Consider the following 17172-nt stretch of genomic DNA (forward strand, 5'->3'; position numbering starts at 1 on the left):
TTAAATCACACACTTTGTTTGTTTGTTGGGGTTTTTTGTGTTGTTGTCGACCTCTAATCACAACTGACTCAATTATTTAACTGCAAGAGACATTCACGTTAAAGAAGTTCCTGGGGAACGTCTGCTTTCTGTCAGTGTCAGTAACACTTTCTTATTTTAAGACATTTCTTAACTCCGGCTTGTTTCCCCTGACCCCAGAAAGCAGCTATATCCCTCTCAAAATGCTTTAATGTATACATTATTTCCACTCTTTTGTTTTTTAAAGGATGTATTATTGTTGATTATTCTGGGTTTTACTCTGCCTTGTAAATCTAATGGGAAGAATTTAAATCTGAAAATGTAACTGTTCTATACAGATGAGATGTACACCAAGTGGCCATTTGGTGAGAAGTTAAACTAGCCATGCGAAAAAATGCTTATACCAGGCACCTGTTTTACACAAACATGAACTTTCTCACGCTTATCTGCCTTCCCTGAAGCCAAGTACATATTCAAAACACACAGCACAAAAGCACTAAGGATTCACTGTAAGAGACAAAAGCTGTAAGGACCTTAATACAATTAAGCAGAAGAGTAATTTTCAGGATGAGAAAGCTATTTCAAATTTCTCACTCCAAAAGACATTCAGATGGTCTTTCTGTAACTGCTTTCTAACTGAATACATGAGCTGAGAAAACAGTTTACACTTTGCCTTGTTGAGGGCTGTCAAAAAGCAATTTATGGCTAGAGGCAAAATTATTAATGAGACTGCTTATGCTATATTGAAGATGTTCTCAAATTTTTCAGGATAAGGACTGCAGGTCCTTAGAACAAGTACCATAGTTTAAAATGCAAACAATAAAACTAAACCAACCAATTAACCAAACAAAACCTCACAAAAAAAAAAAAAAAAAAAAAAACCACAAAAAAAACCCCACCCAACCAAAAAAAAAAAATCCCCATCACCCTCCCCCCAAAAAAGCCCAAACCAAACAACCAAAAACCAACAACAACAAAAACCCCAAACAACTAAAATTAGAATCTAGTGGAATATACATTATGACTGAAATTGGATCATCTCATAGCACTGCAGAGCCAAAAAGAGGTGATGGACCACTGACAGTACCACTTCCAATGTAAGAGAGCCTCTGAAGGAAGAAATCACAGACTTCCTTCAGACTTGGACATTGCTTCCTCCAGCACATTGTAATCCGTTGTTGTGAGCATAGCCCTTTACAAGCAAAAGGAAGAGCAAGAAGCACACAAAAAATGAAAACCAAAGAAACACCCCCAAAATCTCGTTAACACCCAGCCCCCTAACGCAGCATCCCTGCTCTGACAGAGGTATTGTCAAGATTTTGCATTATTTACAAGAAATTCTGAATGGGAGCTCAGAAGCCACACCTAGCAGATAACGTTTACAGGCCACAGAAATATTAGTGTCATTTCAGTTCCTAACAATTTGTTGTAAAATACCAAACCAGTTAAGACTTTCTACTGGAGCAAACAATAGTAGAACTCACTAAAGAGAAATAGCAAATTGTAATTTGAATTTAAGATCATTAAATACTAGTTACTCTGCCTCAAGGCTTACTTTAATGACTTCTTTTGAGTAATATTTAGATACCTTATCCCGTTTCGCATAACATAGTTAAAGGGCATTTACCTATGGCAAATTCATAAGACAATCACATTATTCTCAACAAAACAGACAGAGTTCATGCCTCCCCCAGTCAAAATTCCTTCCCTATTTGTCAGCTGCAGCATTACCCAGAAGTGCCACAGCTTCTAGTATGCCACTGCCCCCGATCTGCTGCTTCTCCCAACAACATCCCCAAAGCAAGAGGCCTCTTGCCATCACCCTGTTTGGACCAGTTCTACTCACAGAGGAGCATGTAAAGGCAAGGTACATGTACATCCATATAGTCACTCCTCTGCTCAACTTGGTTTAATGTTTCCCCTTTATCAGTAACCTAATCTTAACACTATAAAGCAATCATAATAAGCTTATACTCATTTCCTGCTGACCTTTCTATTGCTCTTCATAAGCTGCTTCCAGATTCTGAAATCTGGGCTCCCCAAGATCAAAACCCTATCCCTCCTATTCCAGGAGAATGACACCTCTAACCTCCAGACATTAATTTCTCCTGCACCCTTTGACCTCATAAAATCCAATTTGCATGTCTCAGTAATGCATTCAGGCACCAAGCCTAAAGCTGTTGTCTGAGCCACTTCAAGTACTCAAAGTTCTGTCAATCATTGTCTTCTCCTTAGTTAACTTTCTAATGTGCTGGGAGGTAAGTCAAGGACAGCTCAGTTACTTTCCATGTGTCTTTTCTCATATCCTTTCATAACAGCATCATTCCTGATGGTACAGACTACTCGCACAAGGAACATCTCCACCAGAGGAGAGCCCACCCTCCTGGACAGGACAATTTCTGTTAAGAGTTCTCCACAGACAGAAAAATCTTGAGCTGAAGCAATCACTGAATATGCCTTGTGTTTTATTTTATTCTATTTGCCTTTCCATTCAGTAATAAAAATATTGTTAATAACAGTCACGATTTGGTCTGTCTTTAACCATGTATATGAAACTAACCTGACATAAGTGATGTGCAGGGCTGCAGGTGGGAGTAGGGGAAAGGAAAGATGCCCCATTCCTGAGCTGTCTTTAAAGCAGATTTGCCTCTGTTTTCTATATGCTACAAGGGTTCCATATTGTCTAAATACAAAATTATTTGATGACAAACATATAAAGGAAAAACAAAACCCCTTCACTTCCTGTGCTACCCTTCAATCTATGCACAGATGTTCGCTGAACAGTTTCCACTAAGCTCTTTGGCCTAAACATATCAACTGTCCTTGCAAAAGACAACTTGACAAGCTTCATGCTCCCTTGTTTTTCATAAGAACTTCTGTTTTGCACTTTCCTTCACACCACTGTGTTCTTGGAAAGGCTCTCATGTTCTATCCTTGCATTGACTCCAGTACAGAAACACTCCCGAGAACCCGCTCCTCTTTGATGATATGTTCTGTTGCCCAGTCTTAACTGCTACTGTACTCCAAGATTTCCAGCAAAGGTGTTCATCTTTAGAAGTTAAATACATATAAAGGGCTGTAAAGAGTATCTGTACTTGCTTTTGTTAATATTTAGCAAAACCCTTAAAAAAAAATTCCCATCCCTAGAGGTCCACAAGCTACAAACAAACTTGACATAGAGGAAGATGGAGATGTCACATAAGCATCAAGCAAAGGCAGACTCAGAAGGGCATCTTATATGAGAAGGAAGATGATCTTCTTTTGATAAAACCAGATCAACAGATAAATGTCAGGGGACTATAAGCTATTCCTGAATTTAGGACAGATTCATGTTCATAGTTACACAACGTGGGAGGAAAGGAGTATTCTATGCAAGGTAAAGCAAAGACAGCTGCAAGAGTGAAATAGCCCCAAAGTAAAATATTTGATTTTAGATCACAGTAATGAATATGGGATTTACGTCGATCACTCTGAAAAAAAACTTTGAAAGAAGAAAATTGCTCAGGTACCTTTCAGAATGGCAAACTATCATTCATGTAAGGTGAAAGACGCTGCCACTAGAATCCTTCAGGAAGCAGTGTTACTGGCTGATACTGACACAGCACTAGAAAAAAAATCTACAAAGGACCCAACAGGCATGGGAAGCAAGCTAGACAAGTTTAGAAGAATAGCTGGTAACAGTCCCACTTACTTGAGTTTATTTACAATCTTATTTGTAATGATCACATTTGACTTTGGCTATTCCCAGAAAGTAATGAAAGAACATTAGACAGCTGTAATTTTCTTTTTCACTTCTCTTTATCAATATTCTTACAAAGCAGTCCTGTTTTAGCACAGTGTGTGCTTTGACATTTCTACAAGAGGTTAGCAAATTTATTCCCCAGTATTCCTTTTCACGTGCATCTTTCACAGGTGCAATTAGTTTCTCAGCTTCTATCAATGAAAATGTCTAACATTTCTAAAAATAAGGGTTTACTTACTGAGCATTTGAAACACAATCACAGTTTGATAAATGATGTCGAAAATTTCCTTCCTTCTGACAACCAGCCTTTAAATAACAGGATCTAATTTCCCCTTCAGAACAAACAAAGGAAAAAAAAAAAATCAGTTCAACTATAACGGTTATTTGTTTCACACACAAAGTTTAAAAAAACCAAACATATATTTCAGGTCCCCACATTTACAAATATAGTTTTCAGTCAGTGCACTAGGCTTAGATTAGACTTCAGAAAGCAAATTAACATTTCAACAACTGAAAACTTGAGACAAGAAACATACAGGTTAGTGAGAATTTTAAAGGCAGAAAAATCAAAGTACCTCTGGGATCACAAACCCAGATACCATGAGCACTTGCTCCACACTAATTTCAAAGGCAGCTTTAAGAGTAGCACAGCTTTTGGGGCAGCTGCCTTTCAGGGCCAGTACCTCACAGGGCACTACATGGAGTTCAGGCAAACCAGCATGAAATATATCATGGCTTCAGCCTCTAGGAATATGTGCACAGCAGCAGCATAACAAGCACAGGCATAGGGCAAGACCAGGTTACTTATTAATTCTCTTGAAAAGGGTAGCAGAACACAACTCCAAAAGACAGCAATCACCACATTATCAGAGAGGTCAGTCTGAACTAGCTGAAGAATAAAACAATAAAAATGAGGAATATTTCGCCTAGTCAGGCCAGTGCAAAGTTCCTCCTCAGGGAGAAGGGACAGGGGTTGGTTAATTCTGCAAAGATAGACGTATTCTTTTAGCTTAGGCATCACTGTTAGAGGGTGATGTTTGGAAAATTAGCTTCATGCACTGTGAATGTCGCGGGCAGACTTTGAAAGCTCAAGCTATTGCTTGTCTGCCTTTAAATTACTAAGGCCTTTCTTTCACATGCACAAAAACATGCAGTTGGTAACAGACCAGACAAACGTCCTTCTAGGGAATCTAATGTTTCCTTAGAAATTTCCTCACACAACATAATTATTCCAGCTACAGAAACTCACCATTTTCATCTATGAATACATGCATTGCATCCACTGACAGCTCATCTTGCACAGACGCTTCAGGTCCACTTATTACTTGCAAGACAGAACTGTCTTGCTGAGAAGTTACCCGGTAGATTATCTGCCTTTGCCTGTTGCCCTGGTAACTTGACACAAAAATGTTTCAAAACTACTATAAGGAACTTTTTTCTTGTTCTCAATAAAACAAAAAAGAAAGAGAGGTTAATTAAAAGTTTATGTCATTTCTACTCAGTGAAACAAAACAGCTTACATCATATCTTTGAAGTACGAAATTGTAAAGTAAACTGGTCTTACAGTGCTGCAAATTTGGCAGACTCTGGTAGCACTGGACTAGTAGTAGCACGATCTTGGCTTTGTACATCTGATCTTTCCTGTTTAGGAAGTTGCTCACAGTGCTTTTCTGTTCCCACCATTTCTTCTTTTCTCTCCGTCATCTGGCTATCTGGAAAACAGGGCAGTGAAGTGGAGCCACTCTCTGTAGAACAAGAGCATCTAAAAGATAAAAGCTAAATCACTGCATAAAATACTGCAGCAGTCACTAGTTTTATGGAAAAGATTAAACCATTACAATCATCTCTGGATGAGAAGGCACTGTGACTCTAGGTGGCTGTGTGAATGGGTTGTTTCAAGAATAGGCCGAGTGAAGCAAAGAACAAATGAGAAAATTTATGCTTTGCTTCTCCTATTGTTTCAAAGGGAAGTAATCTGTTCCTAACCTAGAATGGTAAGAGGTTGCTTCCCTGGGAGCCATAATTTGTTCCCAAACTTTGTACACTGACAGCAGAAAAGCAGAAGCACTGGTCCATTCCCCTTTTACAGAAAGAAAAGTAGTACTTTCAAAGGAAATAGAGCTCTTGGACAGGAAAGGAAATAGCTATCTAATCCCTCTTCCTCACCAGCCACACACCTGGTGCAGGACAAAGCACAAACTGGCTAAATTTCAAAGTAGATTTTCCTATGCTTGGAAAATACTGAACAACATATTTTTAAATATACACAATGATCTTGTCCAATTTCTACTATATGTGGAATACCAATGCTAACTATATGCATATTATCTCTCTACACATATATATCATTTACTTATATACATATGACTTTCAAGCACTAATCTTTTAGCTACTAATATTTATGTTGAATAGAGAAGCATTTTGCAACTGTGCTTTGACTGTAAACAAAAATAAGTATCTGCTAGGATTTTAAAGTGCAACTAAGACAGTGATTTCCTTGCCACTATGTGCAGTCACAGTTACATACTTTAACCAAAAATAAATAAATAAATCTGTAAATAAATCAGGTTTGTGGTGATTGTTGGAGATGCTTCAGTGAGTCTGGTAGCTTCTTGCACTAAATAAGGTGTATTGACATGTACTTATCCAGACTTCTTGCAATACCTGTTGTTTAAATGACTTAGGAAACTAATCATTAAGAAAAAGACATGGAAATTCTCCTCATGGAAAGTTTGTTAAACTCTACATCCCACCAATACAATTACCATGCTAACTGGCAAGAGGCACCAGTAAATAGTGGCGTCATAAATACAATGATCTAAGGAGAAAACTAAGGTTTGTAGATGCACACAGTATGTTTTATTAGGCCAACTGATATAATTTTAAAAAGGAAACAATCTTTTTAATATGCAGATTTTTCAGATTATCTGTCTGCTTTTGTCCAACCATGTCAGCTGATCTAATAGCACACTTCTACAAATAAGCCTGCCTTCAGGAGTTAAGAGAGCTCTAGGGCAGTTTCAATTCACAGAACACACCCCTTCTAATACTCTGAAGTCTCAGACACTTGCACATAGACACTTTTAACTGCAGACACTTCACACTTACTTTCTGGGTGGGGAGGGTGGGGGAGATCCAGAAGTGTAAGAACAACTTTAATTGTACTTCCACATGTTTTCACACACAGCAGGTGTCTCAAATCTTAATGTGAAGCACAGCAAGCAGCACCAAGCCTGAAGAGTCTCAATGGGCCCCCAGACGCTCATCAGCCAGGATACCAGCAGCACGGGGGAATGGGCAGTGAAAATAAAGACACTGTGTGACTCCTGCTTGGAACAGGTGCTGTTCTTCAGCTCCCATGAGGAGGGGAAAAAAAGAATCTCAGAACACTGCAGTGTTTTGACACTTCTGCTCTCTTTCTGTAGTACATGATGACCAAGAATCCCAAATTCTTGTGCCATAAATACAGTGAGTATAATTTTGGTTTAGGCTAGTCTTTTGTGTCATGCACAGAAACAAAATTCCATATGCCTCCCAGACCTACTTTCTTCTATTGGGGGGGCGGAGGGGGGGGGGCAGGGGGGAAGGAGGGAAGAGAAAAAACAAAGCAGGGAAGGGAGCAGAACACACTTTTTCCTTTCCTAATTAAAGATTTAAACACCATTTTAAGCAGAAGTTGTGCATTATTTAACTGTGGTATTACTGAAGCATCCTCTTAATGATGTAACTGTACCTGAGGGAGGTGACAGCCACAGACACCTAATTGAAATCACCTTCCTAAAGGCTTGGGCTGTTCAAGGTGTAAGAATAATTGATAGAGATCAGAAACTGTGGGTTTAATACTCTAATTGGTCTCATATTGCCCAAAACTAGCTCTAGGGCTGGAACCACTAAAAAGATTTTTTAATTTGATTATCTAGTGGTTTTAGAAAACACCTTTCTCTTTTCCATTCCAAACCACAAGCCTTGCAGACTTCTCCCTGCAGTGATAAAGAGTCATAATAAGAAAAACATGAATGTACTGCGTCTTACAGGCTTTATATGCCAATCAGACAGCATCACGGTGACAAGTACTTCCAGCACTGGAAAGGTGCACCACGACAGGTTCGTTACATGTTTTCATTATTACTCTTTCTTCCAAGTGACTTACACCTTCAGAATTTACATGGAGATAGAGGCATCTAGACTAGGAGTGCCACGCCATGAAATTGGCCCTATGATTCCAAACGCTCCTTGCATCAGAATTGTGCTGGCAAAGCCCAAGCTGCTAGGTAAAACCCTCTCCAAAAGCTAGAGATGGCTGAAAAAGCACAAAAGATGGCTGAAAAAGCACCTACCCTCTGGCCTCCTACCACAGCTATAGAATCATAGAATGGTTTAGGTTGGAAGGGACATCCAAAGGGTCATCTAGTCCAACTCCTGCTGCAGTAAGCAGCATCCTCAACCAGATCAGGTTGCCCAGAGCCCTATTAAATGTCACTTCAAATATCTCCAGGGATGGGGCCTCAACCACCTCTCTGGGCAACCTGTTCCAGTGTTCCACCACACTTATGGTAAGGAACTTGCTCCTAACATCCAATTCTAAATTTGCTCTTTTCTAGTTTCATAGGCCTCTGTAAACAGTTTCTCTCTGTCCTTCAGGTACTGGAAGGCCACTACTAGTTCTCACCAGAGCCTTCTCTTCTCTAGGCTGAACAACCCCAGCTCTCTCAGCCTGTCCTAACAGAAGTGCTCCAGCCCCTGATTATTTTTGTGGCCCTCCTTTGGACCTACTCCATCAGGTCCATGTCCTTCCTGTGCTGAGTGCTCCAGAGCTGGACACAGTACTCCAGGTAAGGTCTTACTAGAGAAAAGTGGCAGAATCACCTCTCTTGATCTGCTGCTCCACCTATCTCTGGCATACACAAGGCTGACCATGCAGATGTCCCAACTCAGACCCAGGCTCTGCAATTAACTTCATAATTTATCTCAAAATTACATGCCACATGACTCAAGTATGTGAGGCATAACTGTCAGGATTCACAGCCAAGTTAGGCTTAGGGAAAGGTGATTCAGAAGTCCTGCACAAACAATCAACTTTTGATCTACACTTATTTTTTGGTAAAGCACATGAGATATCCTTTAGTTATTATGGCAAAATAGTTACCAAGATAAACATGTATTCCATATGGGTATAAGACACTTGCTGTGAACATTTTTATCTGCACTAGAGTTCAAACAGCAGTAACAGCAATATTTAAATAAACGTAACATCCCCGTTCTGACTAATGAGATCCCAATTTAAATGCAGTTACACAACCAAAACTTCCTTTCTCATGTAACTTTTTCATTTGTGAAAGGGATTTCAGGTATCCCAAACCATCTTGTAGATGAGCCTTTGATCCACAATGCAAGGAGGTTAACAACAGTTTTACAGTTGAAATGGAGCAGCCTTTCTACATATAGTAACTGTAATAACCGTCAGCGTATTTCTACTTTAATGTTGCCTTGTTACTAGGTAAATAGAATTAAACTTTATTACTCCATAATTTTTCTCCAGAATACTTCTTACTATCTCCAGAGGCTTCCAGATGTTCTTCTTCATCTTTTACTTGTATATCTCTATGTCAACCTATAACTCAGCCCTGTGAGTTAAAATGTCACTGTTGTCATAATTTCTAATGCCATCTGGTTTGAAATCTGGTCAAGTAGAATTAAGCTAATTAAGGTTGAGTCCCTTCTGTTCATTAATTGCTCTCCTACAGAAGCTACTTCCTTCCACAACACTACACTCTAAAATACAAAGTTTCACTTTAAAATGTGCTTTATTGCCCATTTGGCTGCAGGGATAATGGTTTCAAATCACTCCATGCTTGTCAGTACCAGCATAAAACAAAAGCTCAACAAGTGCCAAACCTTCCCATCATATCTCAGGAGAACATTCCCAACCCTTTCTTCACCAACTTTTTTAGCAGAAACATCTTATATATCAAGTATCAGGCTCAGAGAACTGATTTGTGCACCCCATTTCCTCCCCACGCAAAGAGCAGCATCAAATGCTATATGGACCCTCCCTGGCATGAGTCAGGGACAGCACACAGCTGCTCCAAGAGAAGATCTAGCACCTGACAAGGCTTTGTGTCTTAGGTGCTACTTGCCTGAGAGCAAACTCCCCTGCTGTTGCCTCCCACCACAGCTGACATTTGAGCTGGTGACTCAATGCACAAGATCCCTCTTCCCCATGATTATATGACAGACAACAGCACTTTTCCTCATGCACAGGGGAAAAAACTGAGGGGCCTAAAAATAAGCATAGGAGTATGTCTTATTTTTTTATAGAAGGATAATTGTTTGGGATCCAGAAGAACTCACTTGAGATTGTGGTTTGTGCACTGCCCAGAATAATGAGTACCTTTTCTAAAATGAGTCTGCAAAACATCTAAATTCAGGCCATGTAATCCCAGTTGAGGTTCTCCCATGCCAGTCCCCATAACTCCCATGGTAAGCTTTGCTCCCTGGGTGATAACATTGCCTGTCCTAGATTACATGCCAGCTATGTCAGAGGGGATATACATGAGGTTTTGCCCTGCATAAATCTGATGCACATCTGCTCTTACTCTACTCCAGGGATGTCAGATGGATTCAAAGTAGCTTTTCCTTACACTACTTGAAGTCTGAAGAAAATTTGCAGCTTCCCTTCAACAGGCTTTCATTACATGGATTGCGCATTTTTGATTCACAACTGAAAGGAAACTGGCCTTCAAGTAATTTTTAGCAACAGTGTCAGTAGTACTTTCTCACGCTTTAGAAGAGATGGAGTGGCAACACAAGAGCTCTTAGACAGCTTTTTTCTGCCCTGTATTTTAACGTGTTATATCTAGCATCTTTGGTAGCATAAAGCAAAGCTTTAATTTTCTTGTGCTGCAGTTTACTGTCTATTGGCACAAGCTTATGGAGTCAGGGCAATCTCTTCCATGTCCAGAGAACTCACAAGTTCTGAGGGAGCACCATTTTAACAAAGACCAACACATGGCATTCATGCACTTGCAAGACTGCCCTGAGGAGCACATTTCCTTTCCTTCACCAAATTATGCAAAATGGCAGCTCTCTTACACACAGCTCTGATCGTCTGGCTTTCCAGGAATCTAGCAAGTTTCTCACACTGCCTAACAAACATCTTTGTGGAGAGCATTTCATGCTCTTTTGGACCAAGCATCTATGATTCGCTTTTGCCAGTAGGGCAATTTGTAAAGTTAAAATAACAAAAAACCAAACACAACTAACCTCTTCCCTCAAAACAACTTGCACATAGCTTGACTTGCTTTGTATTCTCCACATACACACAGCTTTTTTTTTGAACAACCTCTTCAATGTGGGAATACTGTTCACTCAGATCTGTTCCAAGATGCTGTTTTGTTAAAGCATACTTATAATTGTAAGGCTGTAAACAAATTAGAGGCTTTCTCATTCCTAAAATTCAGCCTTATTGTGGGGAAGCTACCAGTAATTACAGTAATTTATTTTAGCAAACAACACATTCTGACTGGGATAGAAAACAAAGCCTACTTGCTCTTAAAAATAACTGCCTTTGAACTACCTCTCCATAGTTAAAAGTTCAGATTGACTCTCATTTTTCCCATAGAACCCATCTGAGGTGCCACTAACAGAAGTCAGAGCCACCATCTCTGCTCCGGCAGGGCACCTCTCTTCCTGGCTCTGCTCCTTCTTCAGTGTGACACTCAGAGCCCACACCAGAAATGAGCAGAGATGCTTAATTATAGAAGGCTTTGGGTTGGAAGGGACCTCTAAAGGTCATCTAGTCCAACCCCTTATATTATATGTGTATGCAGCTAAACCTCACCATCTCACAAGCATCCAGACTTAAGAAAACAGCAAAGCAAGAAATTCAGTTCAGTCTGCTTTAAGTAACAGCTTAGCTGGAGGGAAGAGCAGAATTCCCTCATTTTCTCAGGATCTTGGAGTCCACAAAAAAGAATCTCATTTACCAGAAATAAAGCACAGTATCTACACATACTGCTGAAGTGTTGGGGTTGGTTTTGGTTTGGGGTTTTTTGTGGGTTTTGTTGTTGTTGATGTTTGTTTGGTTTTCTTGTTGGTTTGGGGGTTTTGTTGTTGTTGTTGCTGTTGTTTGTTTGTTTGTTGTTGTGGTGGGTTTTTTGTTTGGGTGTGGGTTTTTTTGGTCACTGTGGAATCAGATTCTTTTATGTGGCAATCTTTGCTATTCACACTCCCTTAGGTTACTTGGCTGAAAGTCCTTTCCGCATTAGCTGCACATTAGCTGTTTGTGTTACATCACATAGAAGTCAAATTATTGTGTAAACACTCAATTTTTATAACTGAGGAATGACAAAAATTGTAATCTGCTTGCTGCAACCCTCATATTGTTGCATGCTGTTGCACACGGAGGTGACCCCACACCTGACTCCCTGCATCCTGGGTACCTGACAGGGCTTCCTGGACTCAGCAGGAGATCAGCTGAGCAAGCTCCAGTAAAAAGCAGGGCTTGCTCAGCACACATCTTAGGTAACCACAGATCACAGACTGAAGTCAGCCAGACAGGTTGATAAACTCCAAGCAGGACAGAAAAACTACTCTGCAGAACAAGATGGGTAAGATAGACCAGAATTGTGGCACCAGGCCTAGAAGCAGCAAAATTTCAGTAGGGAATAGTGAGGAGGACAAGTACAGAAGTGAATGCAAGCTGTGGGGAGGCCATGGCTTCAGGTGAGCTCAAGAGAGTAGAGAAGCCTAGAAAAGCAAGTGTGAATTGCTAGGAAGGATAGAGGGAAAGATAAGGGAGAAGCAGAATGAAGAGGAGGGCAAATAAGGAGATTGCACAGAAGAAGAGTGGCTAGACCGAAGGGATCAATGGGGAAAGGAAGGCACAGAACTAGAAATATAAAGTAGAAGGAAAAAATTAATACAAGCAAAAGATAGAGCAAGTGTCTAATGCACTGGACATGACAGATAAGAGGAAAAAGCAGGCAAAATGAAAGATGAATGGAATTTACAAGAAAATGACACATCAAGAAGACAGATGTACTTAATTTTATTTTAACAAGGTAAGAGTATGAATTTCAAATTTGCTTTTTAAATACCTAACAAACTTTTAAATCATGAGTCTTTTTCATCTAGTGAAAGGTTCTTGCAGAAATGAGTCTGCGAACAGACTCCCTAGAGCCTGTCCATGAATAGGGACACCATAGTAAAACAGGAGTGCCAAGCTCCATGCAAAATAGGCATTGAGATTCCAACCTCTCATACTTTTTAGAATAGCTTATAATAGGATCTAAAGTAAACCAAATATTTTGGAGATGGAGAAGAAACTTTGGCCCAGACCTTCTAAAACAACTGAACCAACCACTAGGCAAGTGCCCTGAGATTGCATCTGCTCTCACTGCACTGTACCTTACATGCTCATGAAACAGTCCTGCTAGTTTTGCCCAGAGAGCTGCTAAAGACACTACCAACGTGAATCCCTAACAGAAAGAGGTCAAAGAGTTAGGTGACAGCTTAAAACCAGATTTTTATGTGTAAGAACTATAAATTGAATTGCATACATGTTTTGAAAATAGCTGAGATTTCTGTTGTTGTTGTTTGAAATAAAAGCCCTTTACATCAAATAGGAATTTGCATGAGAAGAGACCATTTTTCATTAAAATGCTGAGGGTTCTCAACGTAAGCAGCCACCAAACTTTCATCCTTAAAGGCCAAATATTTTAAAGGAACTAAAACAAAGCAAAACAAAAGAACCCTCCCACCTATTGAGAACAAATAGAATTATTGTTCATTTAAAAAAAAACTTTTAAAAAGTCATAAACCAGCTCACAACTGTGCAGGAAATTTAAGAGCGTGTGTTTGTGAACAGAGATGTCAGCTAAAAGTTGAACCATCACCAGTGATGATTCCAGCTTTTGTCATACTCACAGACACACACAGACAAGTCTTCAACATGAACCTGGTAAGATGGACAAGGTCAGGTGTAACACTGTAGTTATACACTTTTTTGTAAGATGTTTTTGGTATTCCAACAGTGCATGCTCACTACATGCATTTTGTTCTAGTATAGAATACTAGACACATACCAGACACCTACTGGGTGTCCAAAGGAAAATCTTTAAGAAAACAAAAATATTCAAAGAACTGAATCACCTTGTCCCACCAAGCCCAGCCCTTCCCTGGCCCTATTAACACAAGCAGATCTCCAGGAATTTGTCCTACTACTGCAGATCTCAGGGTAAGCTGCTATAAATAATGTAACTAGTCACAACAACTTTGTTCCAGAAGTAAACCACTCATCATACCTCCAACATGTATATTTTCCTTTGTTGCTTCCATTTTGACAGCAGATTGATTAGATGCCTTCATCTTTGAGGTATTAATGGATTCCAGGAGGGAGACAAACTCTAGAAAGTTAGATTCATTTGGCATCTGTCCTTCTTTAGCTTCTAGATCTGATTTGGAAGTTGGCAAGGTCTTTTCTTTGTCAGATGCATCCGTGAAGTTCTTACTTAGGAGCACATCTGTCCCACTGTCTACGCTCAGCACCCGCATGTGCCTCTTTTCATGAGCAGTTCTACAGGACTGTGGGTCTAAGTTTTGCAGGTCTTCTTTATATGTCAAATCCACAGTCTGAACATTTCCAGAAGCATTTTCTTGATTTGGATCTGAACAAGTATTAGTTTCCAAAGAAGTATGCGCTGGGTTGCTCTGCTCCTTGACTGCATCACCTGATTCATAGCCAGAGCACTGGTTGGATGACAGCTCTGCCTTTAAGATTTCTGGAGTTCTTTCACTTTCACTAACTTCTGGGCAAGTCTTACATTTAGTATCATCAGACAGGTCAACAGTGATAACAGGGATTCTGAGCTGTTCATTAGTTTGCTGACTTGGCCAACCTGCTGGAACTACACCAGACTCAAGGCCTGGTCTCTCAGTTCCCAGAGCCTTCAGGTGGACAGAGCCTGCTAGGTCACTGAAGGTGGTGTTTGGCGTGGTGCTCATTGTGATGACAATTTTAATGGGCTCACACAGCTGGTCTACAGGAAGAGAGTTGTCCACAACTGCAACAGTAGTCTCGCTGTCTGAGCAATCGAGGTCCTCATTGGTATTACCAGCACTGCAAGAACTGTCCATGTTCTCAGGGTCTTTGGTTGCAATGGCGTTGCACTGTGGGCAGTTAGTGGTAAAGCCTGTCTGTGGTGATCCATCTGACAATTTCTCTCTTTTGTAGCTTTTAGGATTACTCAAATGGTCTGAAATAACTGAATTTTCACTGTTCCATGGCTCTGAAGAAACTCCAGTTCTTAAAATATCACCTTGTGATGAAGAAATATTGGAGATGTTTTTAGCTACATCTGTTTTCACAAGAATGTCCTGGGATCCATGCTGTCCACACAGCTGTCTGTTCCCTCCTTTTTCAGTTATTCCATTACCAGAAAGTGTTTCTATAGCTGGTTTTGTCACTATTGCTGATGTGGTGGCACTTGAAGCAGAGGCTGTAGAAAAAAGTAATGTATCTGCTTTAACACAGGGTGAGGTAGGTGAAACCAGTGGTGCAGTCTGGTCTTCTAATACTGTAACACCTATTCAAACAAACAAAAAAAAACATATATATTATATAGATTGTAAGATTTAGGTTTCACAAACATGAACACTATGCATTAACTTGATATGATCTTTAACTAGCAAAATGTGATTCAGAGTAAAACAAATTAAGCAAATGATGATGTAGCCGATTAAAACCATTCCTAGACAAGGATCTTTATTAGCTACATGTGAAATACTACAAAAGCAAGCTGGAATCCTTTCAGGACAGGAATAGAAGCGTGTCTATTTATTTAAATAATCAACATGCCTCAAGAAACATCTAATATCAAAACTACAATATTTTACAGAATAATCCCCACTTAGGGAAAGATGAAAGAAACAGTAAGCCAGCATGGCAGAAATTTGTTACATCACTTTGTGCAGTTTCTTAAGTGGAGTTATTTATATGGTGATTAACCTTAACAAAGAGGAAATAAACTAAAACATATTGAGGCATCTCAAGCATTGAAACTGTATGCAAAGAGCAAGGTATGCTGGAGTATATGCTACAAAGCTAAAGGTCAATATCTCATCACAAGTCTGCAGTCAGAAAACGTTTAAGGGTTTTAAGGTGTAACCTGAACATCGGATTCCTGGTTTAACACTTTACAAAAGCACAGAGTTTCCCAAGACTGTGGGAGAAAGCTCTTTCATCTCCTCATGTCAAAATTAGAAGAGCTACTTGCAGCTCTCCAAAAGCTACATCCTAAACATCTTGGGTGACAGCTGAGAAAGCTTAGTCTGTTAAAATTCCCCTAAGATTTTATTCCATCCAGCTCCTAACATTATGCACACCAAAACCTGCCATGGGGTCATCTGTGCCCCTTTTTTTTTTGTAGCAAGCAATGATTAAGCAAATGCTTAAAGAGATATAAAGCCTTTAGGATACCTCTGAGATCTTCAATAGTTTCCCGGGTTGGTAGCTCCTAAAAACAAACACACACACAAAATTAGCATGAGCATTTATTAAGTTCTTCTGGAAAAAGCATCTATCAATGCCACAGCAATCTCATCAAAGGTTAATTACAACATTGTTAAGTTGTTTAATATCACTGAAATTTGGACATGTACCTTGAACAAGATGCAAGGGGTGGGTGAGGGATATGGTTGTAGAACAGTCATGCTCCAAATCGCATCACTGCAATTGTGTGTGATGTTTGGGGGGACAAAATAAAAGATAAGATTTTGTTTTACATATGTTTTACATATTTTTTCAAAGTGCTGAAACAAAAAGTCTGGCATCAATACTTGTCAATAATTTCTCAATGGAAAAATAGAATCAATTATCATAGAATCATTCTCACTGCAGGGAAGCTTTGGAGATCATTTATTTCAAATCCCCTCCATCACACACACTCAAAGCAGTTACAGTTAGAACAGGGTACTCAGGGCCATCTCTGGCAGACCTTTGAATACCTCCAAAGATGGATATTTTCACAACCTCTCTGGATAACCTCTTCCACTACTTGACTACCCTCTTGGTAGAGTTAAAAACCCAACCCCCCAAAAACACAAAGAAACAAACAACAAACAAAAAAGATGACCTAAAAACCCAACAAACAAACCACACACCAAAAAAAAAAAAATCACTAAATCTAACACCTAGCTGTAGCTTTCCATGGCTGAAATTTGCACCCACTGCCTCTTACTCTGTCACTGGACACCTCTGAGAAGAGAATACTCAATCTTCTCTTTGTCTTACCACTAGGAAGCTGATGACAGCAGTAAGCTCTTCTGGTCGTGCAAAAGGTTTTAGCCTTACAACGGCTGAAATATCCCATCTGCCTGTCCTCATACATCGTGTGCCTTACTCCTCAACCACC

General features: G+C 39.8%; 1 protein-coding gene across 3 annotated transcripts in view; it reads right to left on the reverse strand.

The window, feature by feature from the left end:
• Nucleotides 1-17172, reverse strand: part of PCNX2 (pecanex 2) — a 163457-nt gene that overhangs the window by 133871 nt on the left and 12414 nt on the right. For all 3 annotated transcript variants that reach the window (XM_068154361.1, XM_068154371.1, XM_068154380.1), the window contains exons 4-8: nt 16239-16275; nt 14065-15345; nt 5325-5472; nt 5010-5155; nt 3999-4092 (exon numbers count right to left, since the gene is read on the reverse strand). In XM_068154361.1, coding sequence (XP_068010462.1) covers nt 3999-4092; nt 5010-5155; nt 5325-5472; nt 14065-15345; nt 16239-16275 — 1706 coding nt within the window. The remainder of the gene's footprint in view (nt 1-3998; nt 4093-5009; nt 5156-5324; nt 5473-14064; nt 15346-16238; nt 16276-17172) is intronic.

The sequence above is a fragment of the Melanerpes formicivorus genome, unplaced genomic scaffold (genome assembly GCF_026170545.1).
Source record: "Melanerpes formicivorus ecotype bairdi unplaced genomic scaffold, bMelFor1.0.p_v2 SCAF_2, whole genome shotgun sequence".
In the NCBI taxonomy this organism is placed as follows: domain Eukaryota; kingdom Metazoa; phylum Chordata; class Aves; order Piciformes; family Picidae; genus Melanerpes; species Melanerpes formicivorus.